We start from the raw sequence: 23,460 nt of genomic DNA, 5'->3' as shown, positions 1-23,460 counted from the left end.
GAGAGGACTTAAATAACTGCTCAGTTTCAGGCTCTGCGTGTTCGCATCCCACTTCCAATCTGAATATGGAATAACAATTATGGTTGCCAACTCTGGGTCAGAAAATTCCTGGAGATTTCTGATGGAGTTTATGGAGGACAGAGTTTGGGGACGGGAGGCACCATCTTGGGGTATCATGACATAGAAACCATCCTGCAATGAATCCCTTTTCTCCAGGGGAAGTGTTCTCTGTCATCTGGCATTTGGCAACAGTAATACAAGTCTCTTTTAAAAAGCTATTAAAGAAGATTGGTTCATTTCTGCACTCCACTTAAAACTTTGATGTAAGTGCTGTTTGGACGGCCAGATCTGCTCATGGAATTACAATTTTTGGACCTTTACTGCCTCCCAGTTTAAAATATTTCCACCGTATTAGGTTGGTTGTCTCGGTTTCATGCGCATTTTGCACATATTGCTCAGTGTTCAATGGGGAATAAACCGGTGCGGATTTCCAGCTAAAAATAACACCTAAACATAGCAGGTTCCGAAATAAAGAGTGGAATGCACACAAAATATTCCACCCAAATGTTTTACGAAGAAACAATCCTGTGCTCCTTTTCTTTTTCCCTAACCAATCAGGAAGGCCGCAGCTATGATTGACGGGCCTGCTATCTCCCTTCCCGCACACACTCCCTCTGCTGTCGTACGGGAAGAAAACATGAGTAATACCCAGTATGAAGAAACAGCCAAGTAATGAAATGTTTCTGTGCAACTTTCCCCTTTTTTATTCATACGTTTTCTTCCTAGTTGGAAGTCACTAAGGCCATCAAAAACAGCTGATAGAGAATGCAACAATTAATTCATCTGATGTGTATAACTGATTGGCATACTTCGGAACTGAGTTACAGTTTTCCCCTGCTGTGTATTCCTACCATCTCTTATGCAGAAATCATCTGTGCTTTAGCTCAGGGGTAGTCAAACCTGTGGTCCTCCAGATGCCCATGGACTACAATTCCCATGTGCTCCTGGGAATTGTAGTCCGTGGACATCTGGAGGACCACAGGTTGACTAGCCCTGCCCACTTAGATACCTTACATGTCGCTAAAGCATCTCGGTTATTGGTCATTACCATGATATGTAGCAGTGAATTCCACAAACTACTAATGTACATCTTTAGAACATTTCTGTGCCATCCCTCCAGAACTTGCTCAAGGTGGCTTATAAGTAAAGCATGATTTTTTTAAAAAAACAGCATATCGACTGAAAAATGATTAAGAGATTATTATAAACCTGCCTTAACACCGTAAAATTAAAAAAAACGAGTCTCAAAACAGGCTAAATCAGACCTGAATGAAAAAAAAATGTTTTAGCCTGGTGCTGAAAAGAAAGCTCAGTTGCTGCCAGGTGCATTTTAAGGGAAGGGCATTGCATAGACAAGGGGCCACCACTGAAAAAGCCCCCACGGGCATGCACTTTATACAGAAGAACTTTTTTATCCATCTTGAATCTATTGTCCTTCCAATTCGAGTATTGCAGGAGAGGGAGAGAAAGCTCTTTCTGTGCACTTTCTCTGCACCATTCCTGAGTTTACCAACCACCATCACGTCTGACATTTTGCCAGGTAGCCAAGAAGAAAACACTAAGGGTTAATGAAAATGGGTTGGATCCTACCAGTTTGTCTGCTGGCACACGAGGCAGAAGACTGCCCTTCTAGCCTCCCCCTTAAACTCTATGCCGAGCATCATGGGACACCCTTTCCATGCAGAATGCAGTAAGGTGCCTCCAGGCGGCACCTGGAGCTCTCCTGTTGTTACAACAGATCTCTAGATATCCAAAATCAGTCTCCTTGGCAAAAATGGCTGCTTTGGAGGGGGGGGGGAATCCATGGCTTTCTCCCCTGATCAGGTTCCATTCCTCCCCAAAACCCACCCTCACCAGGCGCCACCCTCAAAACTGCCAGGTATTTTCCCTCCCTGAGTAAAAGCCATGCAAGATGCAGAGAAACTGGGCAAAATCAGCCTTCCTCCCTTGACATAAGCAGAAAAGCTAGAAGGATCCAACCGTTGTAATAAGCAGTTGTCAAAGTGGGCAGCCACATTAACCTATTGCAGCAAAACCTACTAGGAACCTCGAGGCTCTGGAAAGGTTAGCACACATTAGTGCATCAACAATCATGAGTCTTCGGCTTGTGAAATGGACAAATTGGAGTCATGCAAGTGTGTGCTGCAATAAAGTTATCAGGTAGAGCCAAAAGAGACTTTTAAAAAAAAAAGTTCCACCACGGCTATATGCAGGTCTAGGTTGTATGTTGCACAGAAGGGCATTCAAACTGCTTCACATATACTTCCTTGCTGAAATGTTCACAACAACCGTGCAGGGTAGGACAGCGTTAATGCAAGGAGGAGACAGCTCGTGAATGAACGACAGATGGGAATCGAATCGACTCAGTCTGTCAGCCACTGTGCTGCGCCCGCAAAAGTACTTTCTCTCGGAGAGACAGGAAACGGCTTCTCCATTTACAAACGCAAGGGAGAAAGGGCCCTACCTGTGTGGTGATAGTCTAGCCCCGTGGGCACTTCCTGAATGGCCGTCTCATCCCAGAGAGGATAGAATGCCCTCTGCTGGTAGCAGGTGGACTGGAACCCACAGGTCATCCAAGGATCTTCGTAGGTAATGGCATCGGCCTGTCTCTGCGTGCAAAAGAGAAACGCCAGATTACAAAGGTGAGGTTTGATGCAGAAGAATCACATTTTCTTTTTCACTACCCAAAGGAATCCCTAAGTGGGTTAGAAATACCTTCCCCTTCCTCTCCCCGGCACAGTAAGTGGGGCTGAGAGAGCTCTAAGAGCACTATTCTGCAAGGAACGCTCTAAGAGAACTGTGACTAGCCCAAGGTCACCCAGCTGGCTGCACGTGGAGCAGTGAGGAATCAAACCCAGTTCTCCAGATTAGAGACCACTGCACCTTAGCCACTTACACCAAGCTGGCTCACAGAAGGCTTCCCAAAACATGAGAAGTTCAAACCCAAACCAGGAAGGTTCCATGGACAATGTCATTGTACGTAGCGTGACTTTTACACATTACGTCAGGGCATCAGGGTGCTGCAGGACACACGCACTTTGTACGGTTGACAGAGTGGCACAATTGCCTCATTTCTCTGCAGCTATCCACCCTGTTTGTTGCCAAACACTGTGCTGCTGTCATTGAGATGTGCAAAAATATCACAAGGAAATAGATCTTGGTGCATTTTTATAGTAGTCATATAGATATACCTTTGCTGCCCAATGAGACAAGCTCTGAAAAATGATACGCTATGTCTAAACAGGGTCACAAAGCAGGGGTTTGAGTCCAGTGGAATCTTTAAGACCAACGCCATTCCTGGAGTTTTTAGAAAGTGGGCAAGGTCAGATGGTGGAGGAGGTTTTGCTCAGCAAGGCTTCCGATTGGCCACTGGAGATTTGATTAGCAGTGCAGGTTTCTAAAAACACTGTTGCCAACTTAGCACAAGCATTTTCACTGCTCAGTGGGAAACAACCCACAGCAATCCTTTTGTGGCTGGCTCCGCCTCCGGAAGCAGCCATTTTGTAGCCGTCATTGTGCAGCTGTGCCCATCATGTTAGAATCATAGAATCATCCAGCCCATCTAGTCCAACCCCCTGCTCTGTACAGGATCAGCCTAAAGCATCCAAGATAAGGATCCAACCAACTGCTGCTTGAAGACTGCCAGTGTTGAGTTAGAATCCCAAGGTGCCAGCAAGCTCAAATAGTTGGACACTTGCTGCATTGGGGGGAGGGTCCTTGCTCTCGTTAGCTATCGTGTCCCTTGCTGCCTACACCAGATGTCCATGGACTACAGCGTTCGCTGGCGGGGCTCATGGGAATTGTAGTCCATGGACATCCGGAGGGCCGCAGTTTGACTACCCCTGGCCTACACTGTCTAGGGACCATTTCTAACGGCCCACAAACAGCTGGTAGCTGAGAACTCAATTTATATATATATATATATATATATATATATATATATATATATATATATATATATATATATATATATATATAAAGAGACTGAATAATGATTTCTGGCCTTACAGCTGCCATAGCCTGGCCTTCTTTCTTTTCTTTTCTTTCACCTCAGAGCTCCTGCTTTCAAAATGGAGGCCGGTATCTTCTCAATCACATTCACATCCTTCCACGACAATAGAGACACCATCTCACGTACACACTTTTTCACACTCCAAAGAGCGAAGAAAGGCTTGCTGAGCCACGACAGGAAGTGACAGGAAGGCGAAAATAATTTTAGGAGCACATACAGACGACACCACGAACAATAGTTCTTAAAACAATTATGTGGGTTTAAATATAGAAACATCTCTGGCTGCCCGTCAAAGCAAGCTCTGGTAAATGAGACAAAAGCAGAGGGTTGAGTCCATTGGCCTTTTTAAGATGCAGGAAATTTAAATCTGGATAAAAGCTTTTACGTGCATCAAACCCAGCTCGCTGGATTAGAAATCCACACTCCTAACCACGACACCAGGGGTAGTCAAACTGCGGCCCTCCAGATGTCCATGGACTACAATTCCCAGGAGCCCCTGCCAGCGAATGCTGGCAGGGGCTCCTGGGAATTGTACTCCATGGACATCTGGAGGGCCGCAGTTTGACTACCCCTGCACTACACCAAACTGGCTCTCTTAAGGAGAAGATGGACCTCACCAAAAAATGACTTATGTGGGGAGCCAGTCAACAGCATGTGGCTGCCATAGTGGCTGAGACCAGCCACAAATTTTGGGAAGCACGAAGCCAAGCAACCTCCTTTGGTGGAGGCAGCTAAAGGCAACCATTTCCTGCTCTAGGGAGAGACTTCCTGTTGAGCAGTATCCGCCCCCACTGCTGCTCTGTACAGTGATGAGGAAAGATCTCAACGTCATTTCTGTCATCTACGCAAGAAGTGACATCAATGTGTCAGGAAACACTCTAGGACTCCCTGAAACTCTATGGATTTGCCATAGAGTTTTTACAGAATCCTAGCATGTCACTCCGATGCAATGATGTCACTTCTAGGTCCCCAATGAAAGGGATGGTGTGGTGTTGAAGCAACCTAGGGAGCTGTTTCTCAATTACGGTTACCAGGCTGAGCCTGACAATCAACACAAGGGTTGTGGGGCAGAGATATTGGAGGGAGGAAGATATTGGCAACATCCCTCACATCACTTCCAGGTACAACCATAGAGTTTCCAAGGATTCCTACAGCTACTCATTTTAACTTCTGGGCTGTACCTGGAAGTGACCTATCTGGCTTCCCTCCATCTAACTGGAGGATGAAGTGCTTCTGAAGAGTCCAAATTCCCTTGCAGGGAAGATCTACTCAGAATAGGTACCAATTGCTACTGTTGCAGAGAGTTCCCAGGGGCCATCCCCCTCTGCCCACGACAAGGCCCTGCTCATGCTCTCATGCCCGCCCACTAATTTTCATGCCTGCCATCAGCCAGTTCTGACTCCTTCCCTTGCTTGCTTGCAAGACTGCCCACCACCCATGCGCATAGTTGCCTAAGCTGCCTGCACACTTTCCCTGAGCATTTGGTAGAGCATGAAAAAGTGAATAAGACGAGGGTGGTAGCCATGAGCCCTCCAAGGAGCCCCAGGCTGCCCTACCACAGTGTATGCTGTCACCGGCCCTGATCTCAGGTCTTATCTAGACAGCTGGCCCAAATTTACACACAATATCAATGCAAAGGCAGTTATCAAGGAAGGACTTATAGATGAAGTAGGGTTGCCAGTCTCCAAGTAGGACCTGGTGATTGCCCACAATTACAACTCATCTCTCAGTAACAGAGTACGGTTCCCCCCCGGGGGGGGGGGGAGATGGCATGTTCAGAGGATTGATTCTATGGAAGAGGTAGTCAAATTATGGCTCTCCAGGTGTTCATATGCTACAATTACCATAAGCCCCTGCCAACTGGGCATGCTGGCAGGGGCTTGTGGGAATTGTAGTCCATGTACTTCTGGAGTGCCAGAGTTTGGCCACCCCTGAGGTCTCTTCCCCAGGTGCCACTCCCAAATCAACAGTCATTCCTGATCTGGAACTGGCAATCCTAGAAGGGAGCATCTTAGGCTAAAATAACAATCTCTCCTTGCCTTCTGACTTCTAAATATCTGGGAGAAACTTTAAGGGGGGCAAGCTGAGCTGGGCCCAACCCACCACGCATTCATTTTATCCCACTTGTCATATACGTGGATACCCCCATAATCCTTTGATATATGCCCGGTTTGGTTCATATATATTTCACCACAAGGAACTTTAAATGCAAGCAATTTATATCGGCCTTATGTCAACAGAAACACCCTGAACGTTCTCCGGGCCCGGCGTGCCAAGAATTATTAATCTACCTCTGACTAATGCTTATAGAACCGTTTCCATCCCAGCTCAGCTTCCATCAGTATCAGAAGCTATTAGGATCAAGCGTTATAAATACAATATGCGAAATCCTAGCTCCCTCAATTCGACCACAAGGCTCCCCAGGGCGAAATAACTAAGAGTGTCTACATCTTCTCCTCCACCTCGCATCTTCAGCAAAATCGCCAGAAGTGGTATTAAGTTTGGCTACAGTTATCCCTCCGTGAAATGCAGCGACTCGTCTGGATGTTTTCACAGGCTTGTTGCGCTGGGGCACTCTTGAGTATGCAGCAGATAGGGCACAAGTGAAACAGGAAAGCCATTAGCAAATCTATGACTTCAGCAGGGATGGCGCTGCCCTTTGGAGAAATTGTCCCAAATTGGCCAGTTTGGTTTTGGGGGTCGAACGACCCTATCACAGAGGTCGTAGCAGGGCAAGCAGCTTGGTGGGGGGGCACCGCCACTGTGGCCGCTCCTCCTGCAGGCGCCCACGCTCGGCCACCAGCTGCTGCAACAGCTCCAACAGCTCCCCCCCACGCCAAAAAAATTATATACAATCATGAAAAATGGATCTTCACGCCATTGGTCAGGTTCGGTTTAATTTCTGTGAAAGAACCCCCAATTTTATGGTTGGGGATCACCACAACAGGAGGAACTGTATTAAAGGGTCGCAGCATTAGGAAGGTTGAGAACCACTGTGATAGTCATTGAAGAAGCAGGCCAGAACTATGAGAAATAATGGGTAATAAAGAAGCCATTTTGCACAGCAGCACACACACACACACACACACACACACACAACTCCGGAGATCTGCCAGAATGCTAACAGCTGTGGGATGGAGACAGGAGAAAGCAGCAGATACTGAACAAGGGATAAGGATAGTACAGAATATGGCGTTCATGGGGAAAATATTTGTCCATAGGAAGTCCTGGGATGGAGACAGATATTCATAGGGTATGTTTGTACAAGTCTGGTCTCCTTCATTACTTTCTGGAACAGAAATAAATCTAAAGCATGAGTCAAAAAAAGATACGGTCAAATCTTATTGCACGGATATTGCATTATAACAGTAGTATTACGTAGCCTTCGGCACACCAGCCTCCAGGTGGGACCAGAATTACAGCTTATCTGTAGAGATCAGTCCCTCTGGAAAAAATGGATGCTGGGGGGGGGGGGGGCTCTGTGCCATTGTACTCCACTGTGGTCCTCAAGCTCTACTCCCAAATCTCCAAGAGTTCCCCAAACTGGACCCGGCCCTCTTCCCCTCCACAGGTCGCCATGGGAAACCTGGTAAACTGATACAATCTCATGGATTTATTCTTTTCCTAAGATGCTGAGTTCAGCCCAAAAGCTTGCAAGAAAAGGTTTAATTTAAAAAAAATGTGTGCACACTTGCATTTTAAAGTTCGCTTAAGTCTATTTAAGTCGTTTTTAAAAGTGAGAAACGACTGACTAACTGCTGCCCCACAGCTTAAAAATACACCCCTGAGTTTTAATAGAAACGGCAAGGATGCTGGGGAAGTCTAGAGAGGCTGCAGAGGAGAAACAATAAGCCCAGCCCTGCCCTTCTAAATCCAGCCATATTAAACTGCCATCATGAAAGATAAGAATTAAGAAAGCCAGGCCTGTTTACATGATTAGCTTTTAATCTGGCTGCAGCTGGGTGGGCTGCCGTGAACCTGCGTTCCTCGAGAACTTTGATCTCCTGACATGGAATTATACGTCTCTTTGTTATGTGGAGGGTGCTTGAATCAACTCACTGTTCCTTCTGCAGTTACATCACGGCTCACGTTACAAGAAAACACCTTTGAAAGCCGAACGTGCCTTGGAAGAACTGCCCGCTTGCACAGACAGCTCCGTGCTTTAGGATGCTTAGGGCTAATCCTGCGTTGAGCAGGGGGTTGGACTAGATGGCCTGTAAGGCCCCTTCCAACTCTATGATTCTATGAATGCTCCTCGCCCAGTGATCTCTGTCGCCTGGAGATGAGCTGTAATTGCAGGGGATCCCCAGGTCCCAATTGGGAACTGGCATCCCTAGTTTCGGAAGGTGGAATCTGTAGGTTTCATACCCTGCTGAAGTCCCTGTCCGCCTCAAACCCTACTGTCCCCAGGCTCCGCTGCCAAAATCTCCAGCTATTTCCAACACAAAGATGGCAACCCCAACCACTGATCTAGATTGCAGAGGGGAGGCTTGATTTCATACCCAACTACTTCTCTACCCACCACAAAGACAGTCCCCGAGCTTCTAACGCGTAGCTTCTGATTGCTAGCAAGTATTTCAAGACCGGACATGAACGCTCTCCTGCCGAAAGGAATGCAGGCGCCATAGTGGACAGTGAGTGAGCACAAAGCTGGACCTCTGGCAGAAGGCCTGAGGACTGTTGAGTCGGCAATAAGTTTAGGATAACAGGAAAAAAAGGACTTCCTTCCTTTGAACTCTGCTGCCTCTAGGCCCGGACCCAGCCATGCAGTGGCAGTGCATCCGGATGTTTCTCAGCCCATCCCAAGCTGTTTCCTTCTTGCCACCGTTCTATAGATGGCTAGATTCAGCTGGCTTAGAATTCAGTTTTTGTTCCATCCCAGACTTCTGTGCTCTGCCTCCAGTCCGCCCCAAATTACCAGGCAATTGGGCTCAGATGTACCCCAAACTATGATCACAGCTCCCCTAGGATTGTCACCTTCCCAGTGGGACCTGGAGGTTTCCCTAAACTGCAACTGATCTCAAGATGACAAATATCAGTTCCTCTGGAGAAAGCGACTGCCTTATGGCTTTATACTCCTCTGAAGTTCATTGCCTCCCCAAACCCTGCCCTCTCCAGATTCTACCCATAAATACCCAAGAATTTCCCAACCTGAGCTCTGCCCCTTGGTTCCACAATAGAGACCTGGCCTCTAGTGGTGGAAGGGAGCGCAGGTTGCCAACTCCAGGGACACATGTAGTAGTTCTAGATTAGAGCCAAAGACAGTGTCTGGGAGCAGGACTGGGTGAACAGCAAGCACCTTGGAGTGAGGCTGTGGGGAAGACCAGCGGCTTTGGGTGAATCTGTGAGGCAAAGTAGTCAAGTAGTTTCAAGTTGGTATGGTCCATGGGGGTGTATCCAGCTACTTGCACTGGGTCTGGGAACAAATCCAACAATCTAGAGCAGGAGTCCCCAGTCCTTTTGACCCCATGGATACCTTTGGAATTCTGACACAGCACAGCCTCAGGATGGCTACCACAAAATGGCCGCCAAAGAAGGCAGAGCCAGGCACAAAATGGCTGCAGCAGCTTACCTTCACTCATGCAGGGAAGATCCTTGTGCTCCACCAATGATTTTTTTGCACAGCCAATCAAAGCTTCAATAGTCAAGTGGAAGACTTGAAGGATAGATGCCCCACCTGGCCCCCCGCCCCTACCACTATTTGGCTGGTACCAGGAAAAATATATGGGCACCATGTTAGGGAACTGTGGCCTTCAGTTTTCTGAAAGCCCAGAACAAAAGCAATCTTTTTGCATAAGATGTATAACTTTTTTTACAAGAAAAGTTAAGCTTTGACCCTTGCTTTACCCCAAAGCAAAGAAACCAGACAACCAGGTTTTTCCCTCCTTGTTTATGGGAAATATCAAGTACAAAACTGTCCCCTCAAGGTCAAATGCCACAGAAATGTCCTGTTACTCAAGATCATTCTGCAGTCTTTTAGTTGTGAGGCATCAGGCAGAGAAGTTGCGGTAGAGACTGGAAGCAAGCTTTGGACTCGCTTGTTGTCCAGCGCAACGCACATTCCCATGAATATAAATGAGACCTGCATACGTGGACCGTTCTAACATATGCGCACGGGGGGATCACATTACATGTGGCGCAGTCGTGAGCTGGCAGTCTTAAGGGAAGGACCAAGAGCCAAAAGCTTGGGCGATTGAAGTCAGGAGGAATGGGTTCATGAAATTCACGTACCGATTTGGACGAAATACCCCTGTCCGGCTTCCAGGACGCTCTAGATTTCTCTAGCCCCAGCTTCCCCCTAAAATTTGGATTCTCTGAATGACTTCCTTTCGCTTCCCTCTCTTCTGGCTGTTTTCTCTGATGCTTATCCAAATCAAAGTGCTCTCAACGCCCGTGTTGATTTCATTTTGGCAAAACATTTAAGAAAGAAGTCAGTAATAAAGACATCAAGTTTAAAGTGGGTGGGGGGGAGAGGGAAGGGTTTCCAGCCTTCATACACAAGGGCTTACTGAAAAAGTTTCAGAGGGCAGCCAAGCTGGTCTGCAGTAGAGCAGTTAGATTGTTTATAACAGAGGTAGTCAAACTGCGGCCCTCCAAATGTCCATGGACTACAATTCCCATGAGCCCCTGCCAGCGAATGCTGGCAGGGGCTCATGGGAATTGTAGTCCATGGACATCTGGAAGGCCACAGTTTGACTACCCCTGGTTTACAACACCCCTCTCACCTTCTGACTGAGATTAAAAGATCCATAGATCTCCACCCCTACTCAAGTCTGACCAAGGGAGCTTTGACTCTCAAGACCCTGAATCTCCTGTGGGTCCCTAAGCTGATAGGGAACTTGAACTATTTTACTGAAAAAGTAAGACCTAGTGGGTTCAACAGGTATAATTTGCTAAGTGTGCATAGGGCTACACCCTATATATTTTTTAAAAAACTTGAAATATGAATTGATCTAATATCAGCTTTAATAGGTTCATCCATCACCCCATGGTGGGCCAGTGAGGGTCGGAGCTAAATAATTTCAGGTTTAGCTTTCCTTACCATGACGACAGGACGGGAGAGAGGATAAGGGGCCGGATTTTCAACCACTGTGTCCATGTAGTAACTCATCATCTGAGATATCTGCAGAAATGGGAAAAGAGTCATAAATACCTTCCTGAAATTATAGAAGACATGCTTAATGCCCTGCACATTTTATGTAAGATTCCAACTTGGATGAGATGATGTCGCCCAACATCTCAAATAGAATGTCTCCTAGTCATGCCTCTTCCACATTCTTAGTTTCATTGGTCGTGTGTCTCTATTGCAGGGATTTCAAACCAGGGAGTCTATGGAGCCCTGGGGGTCAAAGGTCCACAGCCTTTCCCATCCTGCCTTAATGTACTTGACCACAAGCTAAGGAACCAGCTGCTTCCATTTCTCCCCCTAACATATGTGAGTTCTCTCGAGGTTCTTTCAAAGTTCTCGCTTCAAAAAGAACATGGAAAAAAATTGAGAGGGTTCAGAGGAGAGCAACAAGGATGATCCGGGTCCTGGGAACCAAGCCCTAGGAGGAAAGGCTGAGGGACTCGGGAACGTTCAGCCTGGAGAAGAGGAGGTTAAGAGGGAGCATGATGGCTCTCTTTAAGTATCTGAAAGGTTGTCCCTTGGAGGAGGGTAGAGAGCAGGTCCTGTTGGCAGCAGAGGATAGAGCCTGCAGTAATGGTTTTAAACTACATGTAGAATGGTACCAGATAGATATCAGGAAAAAGAAATCCACAGTCAGAGTAGTTCGGCAGTACAATCGGCTGCCAAAGGAGGTGGGGAGCTTCCCCCTCCCACACTGGCTGCCTTCAAGCAGTGTCTGGACATCATGGAGGCTTAAGGCTGGTCCTGCTTTGAGCAGGGGGTTGGACTAGATGGCCTTTATGGCCCCTCCCGACTCGATGATTCTATGAATTCTATTCTATTCTAAACAAGTTCCCTGAAAAAAGCCCCGCCCTACCGGGCAGGCCCAAAATACTTAACTTTTATTAGTGCCATTTTTAATGACCAGCTGACTTCTCATCCTTTCTATCCCTTCATTCATCCTGCCTCCTTAGAAAGAAACTGGGGAGTGATTTCTATGGAAAGAGCTCAAGGGTGAAACAGATTGCTATTTATTATTATTACAAATTTTTAAACAAATCCTTCTGGCTGATTGCAACATAAAACAGCTGGCAGCGCCAAAGGCAGAAAATGCCCCTTCGAAGGAACTGGCAGCTTTGTTCCTCTCTCTGGGAACAAAAAAAAAAGTCATCTCAGTTAAGTACCCAGGACTCCCCTGTGATTGATTTGATCTGATTCTTTTGGCTAAGGAAGTACTAAAGAAAACTAGCATATGCTATGACATGTGGCCAGCTGCCCTTTGTAAGGGGCACATATTTGAAGTGGAGTGTTTACTGAAGCACCCAGAATCCCAGATTCAGTTGAAAAGCAAAAGAGGAAAGTGGTTTAAGCTCCAAAATACAGCCAATTTCTCTCTGCCCAGCTCACAAATCCTCAATTAAACAGAACTGACACCTTTCTATATTTCCAGGATATGTATCTTCGGTAACAATAGGCAACATCTCCACATTCAACCTGAAGCTGCAAGCATTTTTTCTCCATCAAGCATCCCTGTAGATTAGAACTCATGAAAATGCCCGACAGGCATTTGTTAACGTTTGCCAGGATTCTTGCAAAACTTATCCATGCAGGCACACAACCTTTCCCCTTCCCTCCCAGGAGGATATATCCCAACTGCAATTAGCCTTCCTATGAATTACTCTTCCCGGCATAGCCTTTTGTGACTGAATCTGAATGGCAAGTAAACTACAGTTCCCATCAAGCTTTGCTATTCATTAAGACTTGACTGTGCCCCTATATGATAGCACAGAGGTAGTCAACCTGTGGTCCTCCAGATGTTCATGGACTACAATTCCCGTGAGCTGCTGGCAAGGGTTCATGGGAATTGTAGCCCATGAACATCTGGAGGACCACAGGTTGACTACCCCTGTGATAGCGAACACCACCAACGCATGGAAATAACTTCAAAACACTCCTCATTTTCAACCTGCGTCCAAGTCCACAATTTGAAAGTGTTCCATTTAAGAAACAAGCAGCACTCTGAGCTATTCAGACTTTGAATATGCTATCTGCAAGAACAGCAGCATTGCTGATCTTAAGCCACTATATGCAGCCATCACATTTACTTTGCACCCCGACAAATCCTTAGTCTCAAGGACCATTTTCTGCGCTGGGAACTTCACTGCCCCAGCTCCCATGCAGGAGCACAAATCAGGGGCGGATGAGGTGCCAAATGCTCCCAAATATGGGTGCAGGAAAAGGTGGGGCAACCTGACCCAACTAAAACTCCAGCCTGCAGCCCAGCATGAAACCTCCAGTGCATAATCTGTCAAGGACAAGCTAAGCACTATTACTTGTATAGCATATCTATTAGCCAGTGACCGTTCATAAAAGTTCACCAGTCCTTGCCCATAGACTCTCCATCCAACTACCACCTCAAAGACAAAATTAGGAGCATTAACATATAGAAAACCACACAGCAATGTGATCTCCCACAACTGAACTACAGACAGCCCATTTTAAATGTTTTGTCATTCCTGGAAAATCCTGGCCTTCGACTTTGGTGGATCTCCAGCCACTGGGAGCCCCACAGCTAAAGAGCAACCATCATGGAAGTCTTCTATTTGCCTTCACTCTTAATAGGTATATGGAGGGCACCACCAGAATGCAAAGTGAGCTTTGTCTCCTTTTTTTTGCCATCAAGTCACAGCTGACCTTTGGTGACCCCATACGGTTTTCAAAGCAAGAGATGTTCAGAGGTGCTTTGCCGTGGCCTACCTCCATGTCGAAACCCTGGAATCCCTTGGTGGTCTCCCAATGAAAAGCTAACCTAGGCTGACCCGGCTTAGCTTCTGAGACCTGACAAGATTGTGCAAGTCTACACTATCCAGGTCAGGCTTATTAACCCACAAGAATCAGGATGCAGAAGCATTCTCCAAATGCAGCAGTTGCCAATGACCTGACTGCCTTCCCTATTGAATATATGTGTATTTGTATGGAGAGAAGGGGTGAGGAGACAGAAATCCTGTGCTAAGGCAGTGGTGATTAATCTGAACATGTGAAGCTGCATACTGAGTCAGGCCACTGGTATTGCCCACTCTGGCTGGCAGTAGCTCTCCAGGATCTCAAGTGGAGAAAAGTTTTGTTTCTTTGTATTTCTTCCTGCGTTGTCTCCAAAGAGCTCTGGGAACCATGAGCCATGTGCTCTTCCTCTGCAGCATCCTGACAACAAACCTAAGAGAGAGTATGACTGCCTCATGGTTACCCAATGCATACCATTGCTCTGGGTTTCCTTGGTCTTAATCAAGCACTCTGACATGACTATCCAAACCCTTAAAGACTTTTTAAACTGGATTTGCCAAGGCTTGAACAAGGGGCCTTATCACTACATATTCCAGCACAGAGCCAGAGTCCTTCAACATGGCTAGCCACAAGGTTTGTGTTTTGGCGAATCCGCGATTTCCATAAAGAAAGAACTTGACAGAGAGCACTGATTGAAATCAATGGGACCCGGTTGCTTAACTAGCCTGCCTTTTAAACTAACCTAAAAGTGTTCCATACCTTATCATGTGGTCACCTTATGTGAATGGTTTATGGTACATTTTAACATACAAAGGGGGAAAGTCATTTCAAAGCAAGCACATTTTGGAATGGTTCTTATGCTGCTTTTTCTCTACCTGAGGGAGCCTCAAAGCAGCTTACATTCTCCTTCCCTTTCCTCTCTCCACAACAGATACCCTGTGAGGTGGGTGAGCTGAGAGAGCCCTGATATCACTGCTCGGTCAGAACAGTTTTCTCAGTGCTATGGCGAGCCCAAGGTCACCCAGCTGGCTGCATGTTTTAAACAAATCTTTTTTAAACAGAGGCTAGATAGCCATCTGACGGAGAGGCTGATTATGTGAAGGCAAAGGAGTGGCAGGTGACAGTAGATGAGCGATTGGGATGTGAGTGTCCTGCATAGTGCAGGGGGTTGGACCAGATGACCCATGAGGTCCCTTCAAACTCGCTTATTCCATGATTCTATGTGGGCGAAGGCAGAATCAATCCTGGCTCACCAGATTAGTAGTCCACACTCCTAACCACTACACCAAGCTGGCTCACACAGAATCACAACAGATCTCTAGACTACAAAGAAAACGGCTGCTTAAGAGGGTGGACCCCATGGCATTATATCCACCTGAGGTCACTTCCCACCCCAAACCCCACCTGAGTCAGGGCTGTAGCCACAAATCTCCCAGAATTTCCCAACGCAGGTAATCCTTTCAGCCTAACATTATGTAACCCTAACAAAGAGGTTTGTCATAGCTTCCCTGTTGAGATGTTGGCAAAGGTCAGATTCGAACCCAAGATTTCCTGGTTCCTTGGCCAGTCTCACAGGGTGCTACCAGACTATATACCCCCTGACAAGTGGATGCTTCTAAAAATGTGTGCAATACCATGAGTTCCAAAACACCCCCCTTGGTGTCCTTTTCTCCATTCAGCATCTCTATCAACCCGCCCCTCCTTCTGTCCAGCTGTAATTTCAGCCGAAATTCCGGATATGCTCCAGGTTGGGTCACGCTCACCAAATCATCCGGGTGTTGTTGTTTCCCACTCAGAATGGGGCAAAGCCTTCCTGAGCACAGAATCTCATATCCTGTCTTCATTAGCTTTTGATAGCATTATAGGCAGGGTCTATGAATGCATAATGAGACATGGCTAATATCACAATCCAAGGCATGGAAGAGCCGGTCCAGTAAATTGACAGGCAGGCCGGAGGTCAAACAAAGGGCATTTTAGCACTAACCTCAGAGCACTGCCGGTTTGGGGGGAGCATTAAGGCCACAGCAAGCTGTTCTGCTTCACATCTCAGAGTATAGCCACAATTTATAATTAAACAAAGATGTGAAGGGAAGGAAGTCATAGGTGGAGGGCTCTCGAGCAACTAAGGATTTCTTAACGAATTAATCATCTTCCTTTGATCCGATTAAGTTGGAACCAATGTGCATCATGCCAGAAGCTCACTTAAGGTAACTTTCTCAGATATTCATGAAAGCATAAAGGAGGTGCTAACTAAGCAATGGTTTCTGTCAAGAAGTAGGTAAGGAAATGAGCTGCAACCGAAGAAGTCACTGGTTCACATCTTATGTTAGGCATACAATTGCTTAGGGGCTATAGTGAAGATGTTATCCACCACATGGGGAATAGCATTAGCAACACTGGCCTACCTTACAGGATACTTGTGAGTGCTTCTGCTTTATGTAAAATGCCTCAAAATGAATGCATGATATAACACTAAGCATTCAGAATAACAGTTTCCACTTGTAGCTAGAAGAAACTCTCGATTACTTTTTTTAATGCTCTTAACATAATATTAGAGCCTCTTGTGGCACAGAGTGGTAAGGCAGCAGACATGCAGTCTGAAGCTCTGCCCATGAGGCTGGGAGTTCGATCCCAGCAGCTGGCTCAAGGTCGACTCAGCCTTCCATCCTTCCGAGGTCGGTAAAATGAGGACCCAGCTTGCTGGGGGGTAAACGGTAATGACTGGGGAAGGCACTGGCAAACCACCCCGTATTGAGTCTGCCATGAAAACGCTAGAGGGCGTCACCCCAAGGGCCAGACATGACCCGGTGCTTGCACAGGGGATACCTTTACCTTTTAACATAATATTGCACAGCAACTAAGAGATTCAAAAACATGCCCTTAATTCACTCACCAGTTCATCAACTTGATTAATTAACCAATTAATTAATTCATTCATCAGTTTAATTTATTCATGGATTATGCAGCCCGGATTAGATATATACACAAAACCAGGTGTAAAGCTAAGAACAGAACTAGACATGACGTCAATCATAGGGCTGACACCCAAAATGGCAACTCTGGGACAAGGCCCTTGTCCAGCCGTGACCTTTTGCTATAGAAACAAAAGCTGTGCTGTCCTCATGGTCATACATTTCCATGTTTCTATTCTGCTCTACTGACTGCCACTGAAAGGAAGAAGAATCCACCTCATGATGATGTCACATCCTGTTTCCTGAACTACATTATTCACAGAAAACTGGAAATTCAATCTAGGGTCGCTGTTTTTTGTGAACGCCTAAGTTTTGGGATCACATTTAGTTCTGCTCTCATGAGGATCAGTGTAATACAGAGGTATGAACTCTAGTTTGAGGCCTTAGAGACCCAGATTCAAATCATCGCTTAACCATGACGTTCATTCGGGAACCCTGTCAGATATTTTCTCTCAGCCTTAACTTACTTCATAAGTAGGATTGCCAACATCCAGGTAGAGCTTGGGAGTTCTCCAGAAATTACAACCAATCTCTAGCCTACATGCATCAAAACCCCTGTAGGAAACGGCAGCACCAGAGAGCTAACTCTATGGTATACCATAGATTCTAAGTGCAATCCTTTCCCACATTCTCTGCACCCTAGATTTCCATGGACACCTCCCCAGGTCTCCAGGAATTATCCAGGCCGCTATTGGCAACCCCACACATAAGGCTGTTGTATGAGGCAAAATGAAAGAGGAGAACCACGGATGCCGCCCAGAGCCCCAACCGGCAGGATAAAATTGGGACAACCAATTCCGTCTAACTGAACAATAACTATGGATATACACATCTACTCAAGAGCCACGAGTCAGTACAAATCTCTGCTCAAGTCAGAGGGGCTAGGCCTTTGAACATCTGCAGAGAGATTAGGATCATTTGTATACCGGCTGATGATTTGATCTGCTAAGATCACTGCCAGCTTCCTAGGCTTAATTGCCCACAAGCAATCTGTCTACGGACACCTCTAAGATGAAAGCGCCAGAGCTAAGAGGCATCCGTGGCTTAAGAGCCACTAAGCATGGACAGATTCCATTCCGTATTCCAAAGAACCTCTGGCTTTACCTGGGCTTGCTAATCCTTGAAATGGCAATGAATGGAACACACCGTCTCGACAACACCGTATTTATTCATTCTTGTATTTATATACCATCCTTTCCCTGGGAGGCTCAGGGGAGTTCACACAGAATTTGAAAACTGACAATGTTATAAAAATAGATTCAAGTGGGTAGCCGTGTTGGACTGAAGTAGCACAACAAAAATAGAGCCCAAGAGCACCTTTAAGGCCAACAAAGATTTATTCAACTCGAAAGCTCACACCTTGAATAAATCTTTGTTGGCCTTAAAGGTGCTCTTGGACTCTATTTTTGTAATAATGTAAAAAGTCAAACTTCTTTATTCCACAAATAATTAAACTGTGGACTTCACCACCAGGCAAGGTCAAGATGGCCACAAACATACATGGTTTTTAAAGGGGCATTTGTGGCACATACACTCATTACTAGCTCCTAGGCATGGAGGCTAAAGGAAAGGTTCATGTTCAAAGGCAGCAATCCCCAGATATGTACAAGTAAGTAGTATGGGAGGGTCTTGGCCTTTACATCCTGTTTAACGGGCAATGGGGGGGCCACTCTGAAACATTATGCCACTGGACTCAATGGACCACTGGCCTGATCCAGCAGGTTCTGTTTATATTTCTATGCTCCCCTCTCGTTGGACTTGAATAACAAACCCTGGCTTGATCTTCAGCATATGGTCCCAGCAAGAAGTGGTACTGAGGACTAACCACGTCAGAACCAATCAGTGCAACTACAAATTGTGGGAAGTGATTTGAACCTGTGCCCCAAACCCACACAGCGCTGCCCAGATTTTTTTGGTTCGTGACTTGGCTGCACAGAAAATGTGGAGCAACTGCAATACAGAAATGTCCACGAAACTCAAAGGCCAACAGACGCTCCTGTTTCGGCTCCTGATAATGAAGTCCCCTATGCTTTCGAGTCTTTGCCCTTGGTTTCTATTTCCTAATGCAGGGGTCTTTTTTCCCCTTATCAACCATGATGGGGTGGGCGGGTTTTAAGCAGGGGACTCCTCTTGGCCAGCATTTTTGCTCAAGAGTCCCAGGAACATTTTCCAAGACACTAATTCCAAATAATGCCACGAATGATACTACTACTCACTACTAACTCACTGCTAACTCCTAACTCACTGCTTCTCCCAATAAATTCCGCTGTGCATTGATTCCACTGAGCACTTACAGGTTACAGAACTCCTCCGGCTGAACCGCAAACATGATGCACAGATGAACATTTGCATCTAGCCTTATACTGAATCAGACCACTGGCCCATCAACCATGTCAAGTATTGCGTGCTCAGACTGGCAGTCGAGACTCAGGCAGAAGTCACGCATCTCCTGCCTGGTCCTTTTAACGGGTGATGCCAGGGATCGAACCTGGGACCTTCCGCATGCAAAGCCGCGGCTCTTACCCTGAGCCACAGCCTCTCCTAGATACTCCCCCCCCTCCAACGAAACCCCTTTTCGATCCCTGCGCTAAATACGGGCATTGCGCGAACCGCCTTGCTCCAAATGACAACCGCACTCCGCGCGATCTGCAGAGCGCGCAGCCCGGCTGCAAAAGTTCGCCCCCGCGCCTCTCTGCCCTCCCGCCCCCCGGTCCCGGGCAGGGGAAGGCGCGGCCTTCAATCCCGTGTGGCGCTCCAAGAAAGCGGACTTGCCTGGGGAGGCAGCAGAGGAAGGGCCGCGCGCGTCTCCGGGAGCTCTCCTCGCCCGCGCCGGGTTCCTTTGCGACTACCTGGCGGATTCCCCGGCGCCGGAGCTAAAGAGGATGCGAGTACCATAATGGTCAGAGTAGAGGCGCCCTGAGAATTGGAGGAGGGGTGTGGTCAAGGCGGCAGTCAAGGGGCAGCCGGGAAGGGAAGGGAAGGAAAAGGGGGGGGGGGTGGAGAACCCAACCGGCGCCCGCTGTAGGGGACGGTCCGCAAGGCGAGTGCCGCGCAGGAGGCAACTGGGGGGAGGGGGCGAGGGGCAGCGCCAAAGACCGCTCCTGCTCAGCCGTCACTCATTCCCATTAAATGGTGCCGTAAAACCACGTTACAGCCGCACGGACTTTGCTGGAGCTTTGGCTAAGGCTCCCGGTTAGGTTGCAAATCTCGACGCGGAATGAATTCTCCGTTTGCAAGCTCCGTGTCCAACGCGGGGGCCGGTCTCAGTAGCTCTCCTCCAGCACCAGTTCTCTCGTGTTTTTTTAGAGGGGAGGGGGTCCCTTGGTTTTATTGCCGTTTATTTGGACGTGTCTGCTTGAGCACCACTGATGTGGGACTGCAAAGGAAACTTCCGGGGGCGCGGGGGGGGGGGCAGTGGCGTTGCCATCTCTGGATTGGGAAATACCTGGAGGGGTTTGGGAGATGGGAGGGGGGATTCGGGAAGGGGGGGTCTTCGGCAGGGTAGAATACTGTGGAGTCCGCCCTCCAAAGTAGTTGTTTTCTTCTGGGGGGAAGCGGGTTATGTCCAATGGAGGCCAGGTGTAACCCCAGGAGGCCCCACCTGGAGGTCGGCCCATTCCTCTTAATGGGGGAAGGATGGTGACATAGAGAGATGCATTGGCTTTGTGTCTTCCGGCTTGTAGCCTAGCCAAATTTGGATTGGGAGCTCTTAGAGATCTGGAGTGGAACTGGGTGGGGGGTGGGGCTAGCAGGGCACAATGCCCAGGAGCCCCCCCCCCAAAGCTATTTTCTCCAGAGGAACTGATCCCTGTCATCTAAAGCAAGGGTAGTCAACCTGTGGTCCTCCAGATGTCCATGGACTACAATTCCCATGAGCCCTTGCCAGCGTTTGCTGGCAGGGGCTCATGGGAATTGTAGTCCATGGACATCTGGAGGACCACAGGTTGACTACCTCTTATCTAAATACCAGGGGTAATTCTGGGAAGATCTCAAAGGGACCCACCTGGAGTTGACAAGCCTAGCTGGTTCACACCCTGCAGGCATTGGGCTGCTACGCTTTACTCCAGAGCAGTTTATATAGTGCCAGCCATGGACCCCCCCCCAGCTTTCCACATTAGGGAAATTGCAGGGAGGAGCCTGGGAAGGGCAGGGTTTGGGGGAAGCCGGGTGGGGGAGAGGGAGGGAGGTCAGAAGTATATCTCAATATTTTTTTGCCTTTGAGAAACCCCTGAAATATTTTCCAGACTTCAAGAAATCCCAGGAGTAGCATGATCATGCAGAATATGGCTGGGAAGCAGAGCGGTGGACCTGGGGCCCACCTGGGGCCCCTCTCCTTCCCACGCTCCCCCTCCAGCACCATCATTGGCTATTGGGGGAGGGGGCAGCAGTGGGTCAACTTCACCTGATGAAATTTAACAAATGTTAGAATTGCACCAAAAATTAACGCCCACCGGTTTGGGAAACCCTTCCCAGGCTGTGAAAAAAATCCCGAGGTTTTACAGAACCCTGGCTGAGAAAGCCTGTTGTAGAGTCCACCCTGCAAAGCAGCCGTTTTCTCCAGGAAAACTAACCTCTGTTGGCTTGAGGGCATTTGTAGTACCGGGAGATCTCCAGGTCCTACCTGGAGTTTGGCAGCCCTAATGCTGCTGTTCCCCATGTTTCAGGGAAGTAGACTCAGGCCTTTCCCTCCCACTTAGCAGGTGCTGCTGGAGGAACATGCATGCCGCTAGGCTTCCCAAGGAGCAGGTCTCATGCCAGGGATGAAACCCCCAAGTAGAGCCTAGACAAGTCCTGAAATTACAGCTGGGGAACGGCCCAAGTGTTCCAGCTTACGCATGGTCCAGCCCCAATTTCTACACTGTTGAATCCCGTGGCAAAAAAGGGAACACAGATTCCTCCATGTTCCCTTGCTGCGGGGTAACTGAGGGGCCAAGTTGGACCAGGCCCAATTCCGCACATAAATTGTATTTAAAACCATGCACAAATGACTGGTGATCGGGGCCTAATCCATTGTGTGGAAGCAGACTTGAGAGAGCTCTGAGAAAACTGTGAATAGCTCAAGGTCAGCCAGCCGGCTGCATGTGGAGGAGGTGTGGGGAATCAAACCTGGTTCGCCAGACTAGAGGCCGTCACTCTTAACCACGACATCAAACTGGTAACTATTTCATGGCCTAATCTGCAAAATAGCATCAAACCATGTTGTTCAACATACATGCGTTGGAAGAAGGGCAGGACTCATGTGATCAAGAACCATGTTTGACCCCAGTGCACAAATTCAGGCAGCAGCCGGGCCTGTGCTGCCATCCCAGAATTCCAAGGGATTCTTACACATTTGGTTCATATATGCTGAAGGATACAAAAACGGGATCAATCTGCCTTACCAGCTTCAAGCCCACCAAGAGAACATATGCACGATCCCCGCGGCTATTTTCGTTCAGGAAATCATTCCGAAGGATCTGTCTGGCCTTTGATGCAAAATCTGAGCACCATAAGAATGGAGCTTGTCCAATATTTGCTATCTAATCTCGGCATCTCTGCAAACTCATCCTGCTAGCAGCTGGTAGGAGAAACACTTTGGAGGAGTTTTGCGGTTGCTTCCGTGATACGTGGGCCTTGGATAATCTACTGCTTTGGATAAACTTTTTAAATTACAGGCCCAGATCCTGCACCTGTTTGTTCCTGAGTAAATCTGAATTACAGACAGAGCTTCCTTCTGAATCAGGCTTTCTCAGCCAGGGTTTCGTGAAACCCTGGGGTTTCTTGATGGCCCTGGAAGGGTTTCCTGAATGGGAGGGAGTTGATAAATTTTTATTATGTTTTTCTTTTAATTTATCAGTCATATGGCCATATATGGTCGTGTCAACCTGTCTCACCTTTCCAAAATGGCCAATGATTAGGCTGGAGGGGGTGGGAGGGGAGGGGCCCCAGGTGGGCATGTATACAGCTTTGCTTCCCAACCATATTCTGCACGATTGTCATCTTTCCATCCAATTCTGGGCCCCCAAGTTGGTGAATGGTTTATTTATTCATTTTACCACACTTATAATTAAAAACAGGAAGAAAGGTCGATATTCAAACTGCCAGACAAAACAAAAAGTTCTTCATTCACTGGCACGCCACAATAGAAGGGGATATAAAAATGGGTATGGGCACAAACCGGCTCATAAAGTGATTTGCGAAGCTATGTTGATGGCAGGTCAACCGGCACAAACAAGCTATGTTATAGCCCTCATCCCAAAACTGCCTCTGGGCCCCGATCCAAGGTTACCATGACCTCCCTGATATCTACTGGAAGCATGAGCTAGAGCTGAGTTTCAGCCCTATATCTGTGATGACCCTGTCCAAATCATCTCTGGATGACCTCGCCCAGCGGTATCCTGTAGATGTTAAAGAGCATGGGGGGACAAGAAGGATCCTCGTGGAACCCAACAGGTCAACTTACTGAGCAGTCGCTGCCTAGCAGCAACTTCTGAAAACAACTTTTCAGGTAACGCCAAATTCACTTTAAACTGGTGCCTCCTTGTCCC

General features: G+C 47.5%; 1 protein-coding gene across 2 annotated transcripts in view; it reads right to left on the bottom strand.

Annotated features, from left to right (window-relative positions):
* Positions 1–19,856, bottom strand: part of ETS1 (ETS proto-oncogene 1, transcription factor) — a 103,007-nt gene extending 83,151 nt beyond the window's left edge. For both annotated transcript variants that reach the window (XM_077304909.1, XM_077304910.1), the window contains exons 1-3: positions 19,706–19,856; positions 11,115–11,195; positions 2,525–2,669 (exon numbers count right to left, since the gene is read on the bottom strand). In XM_077304909.1, the coding sequence (XP_077161024.1) occupies positions 2,525–2,669; positions 11,115–11,195; positions 19,706–19,828 (349 nt within the window). In that variant the 5' untranslated portion in view covers positions 19,829–19,856. The remainder of the gene's footprint in view (positions 1–2,524; positions 2,670–11,114; positions 11,196–19,705) is intronic.
* Between the last annotated feature and the right edge of the window lie 3,604 nt (positions 19,857–23,460).

This window comes from Paroedura picta, chromosome 12 (assembly GCF_049243985.1).
Source record: "Paroedura picta isolate Pp20150507F chromosome 12, Ppicta_v3.0, whole genome shotgun sequence".
NCBI classification, from domain to species: Eukaryota; Metazoa; Chordata; class Lepidosauria; order Squamata; family Gekkonidae; genus Paroedura; species Paroedura picta.
This window is presented reverse-complemented; position numbering and strand designations above follow the sequence as displayed.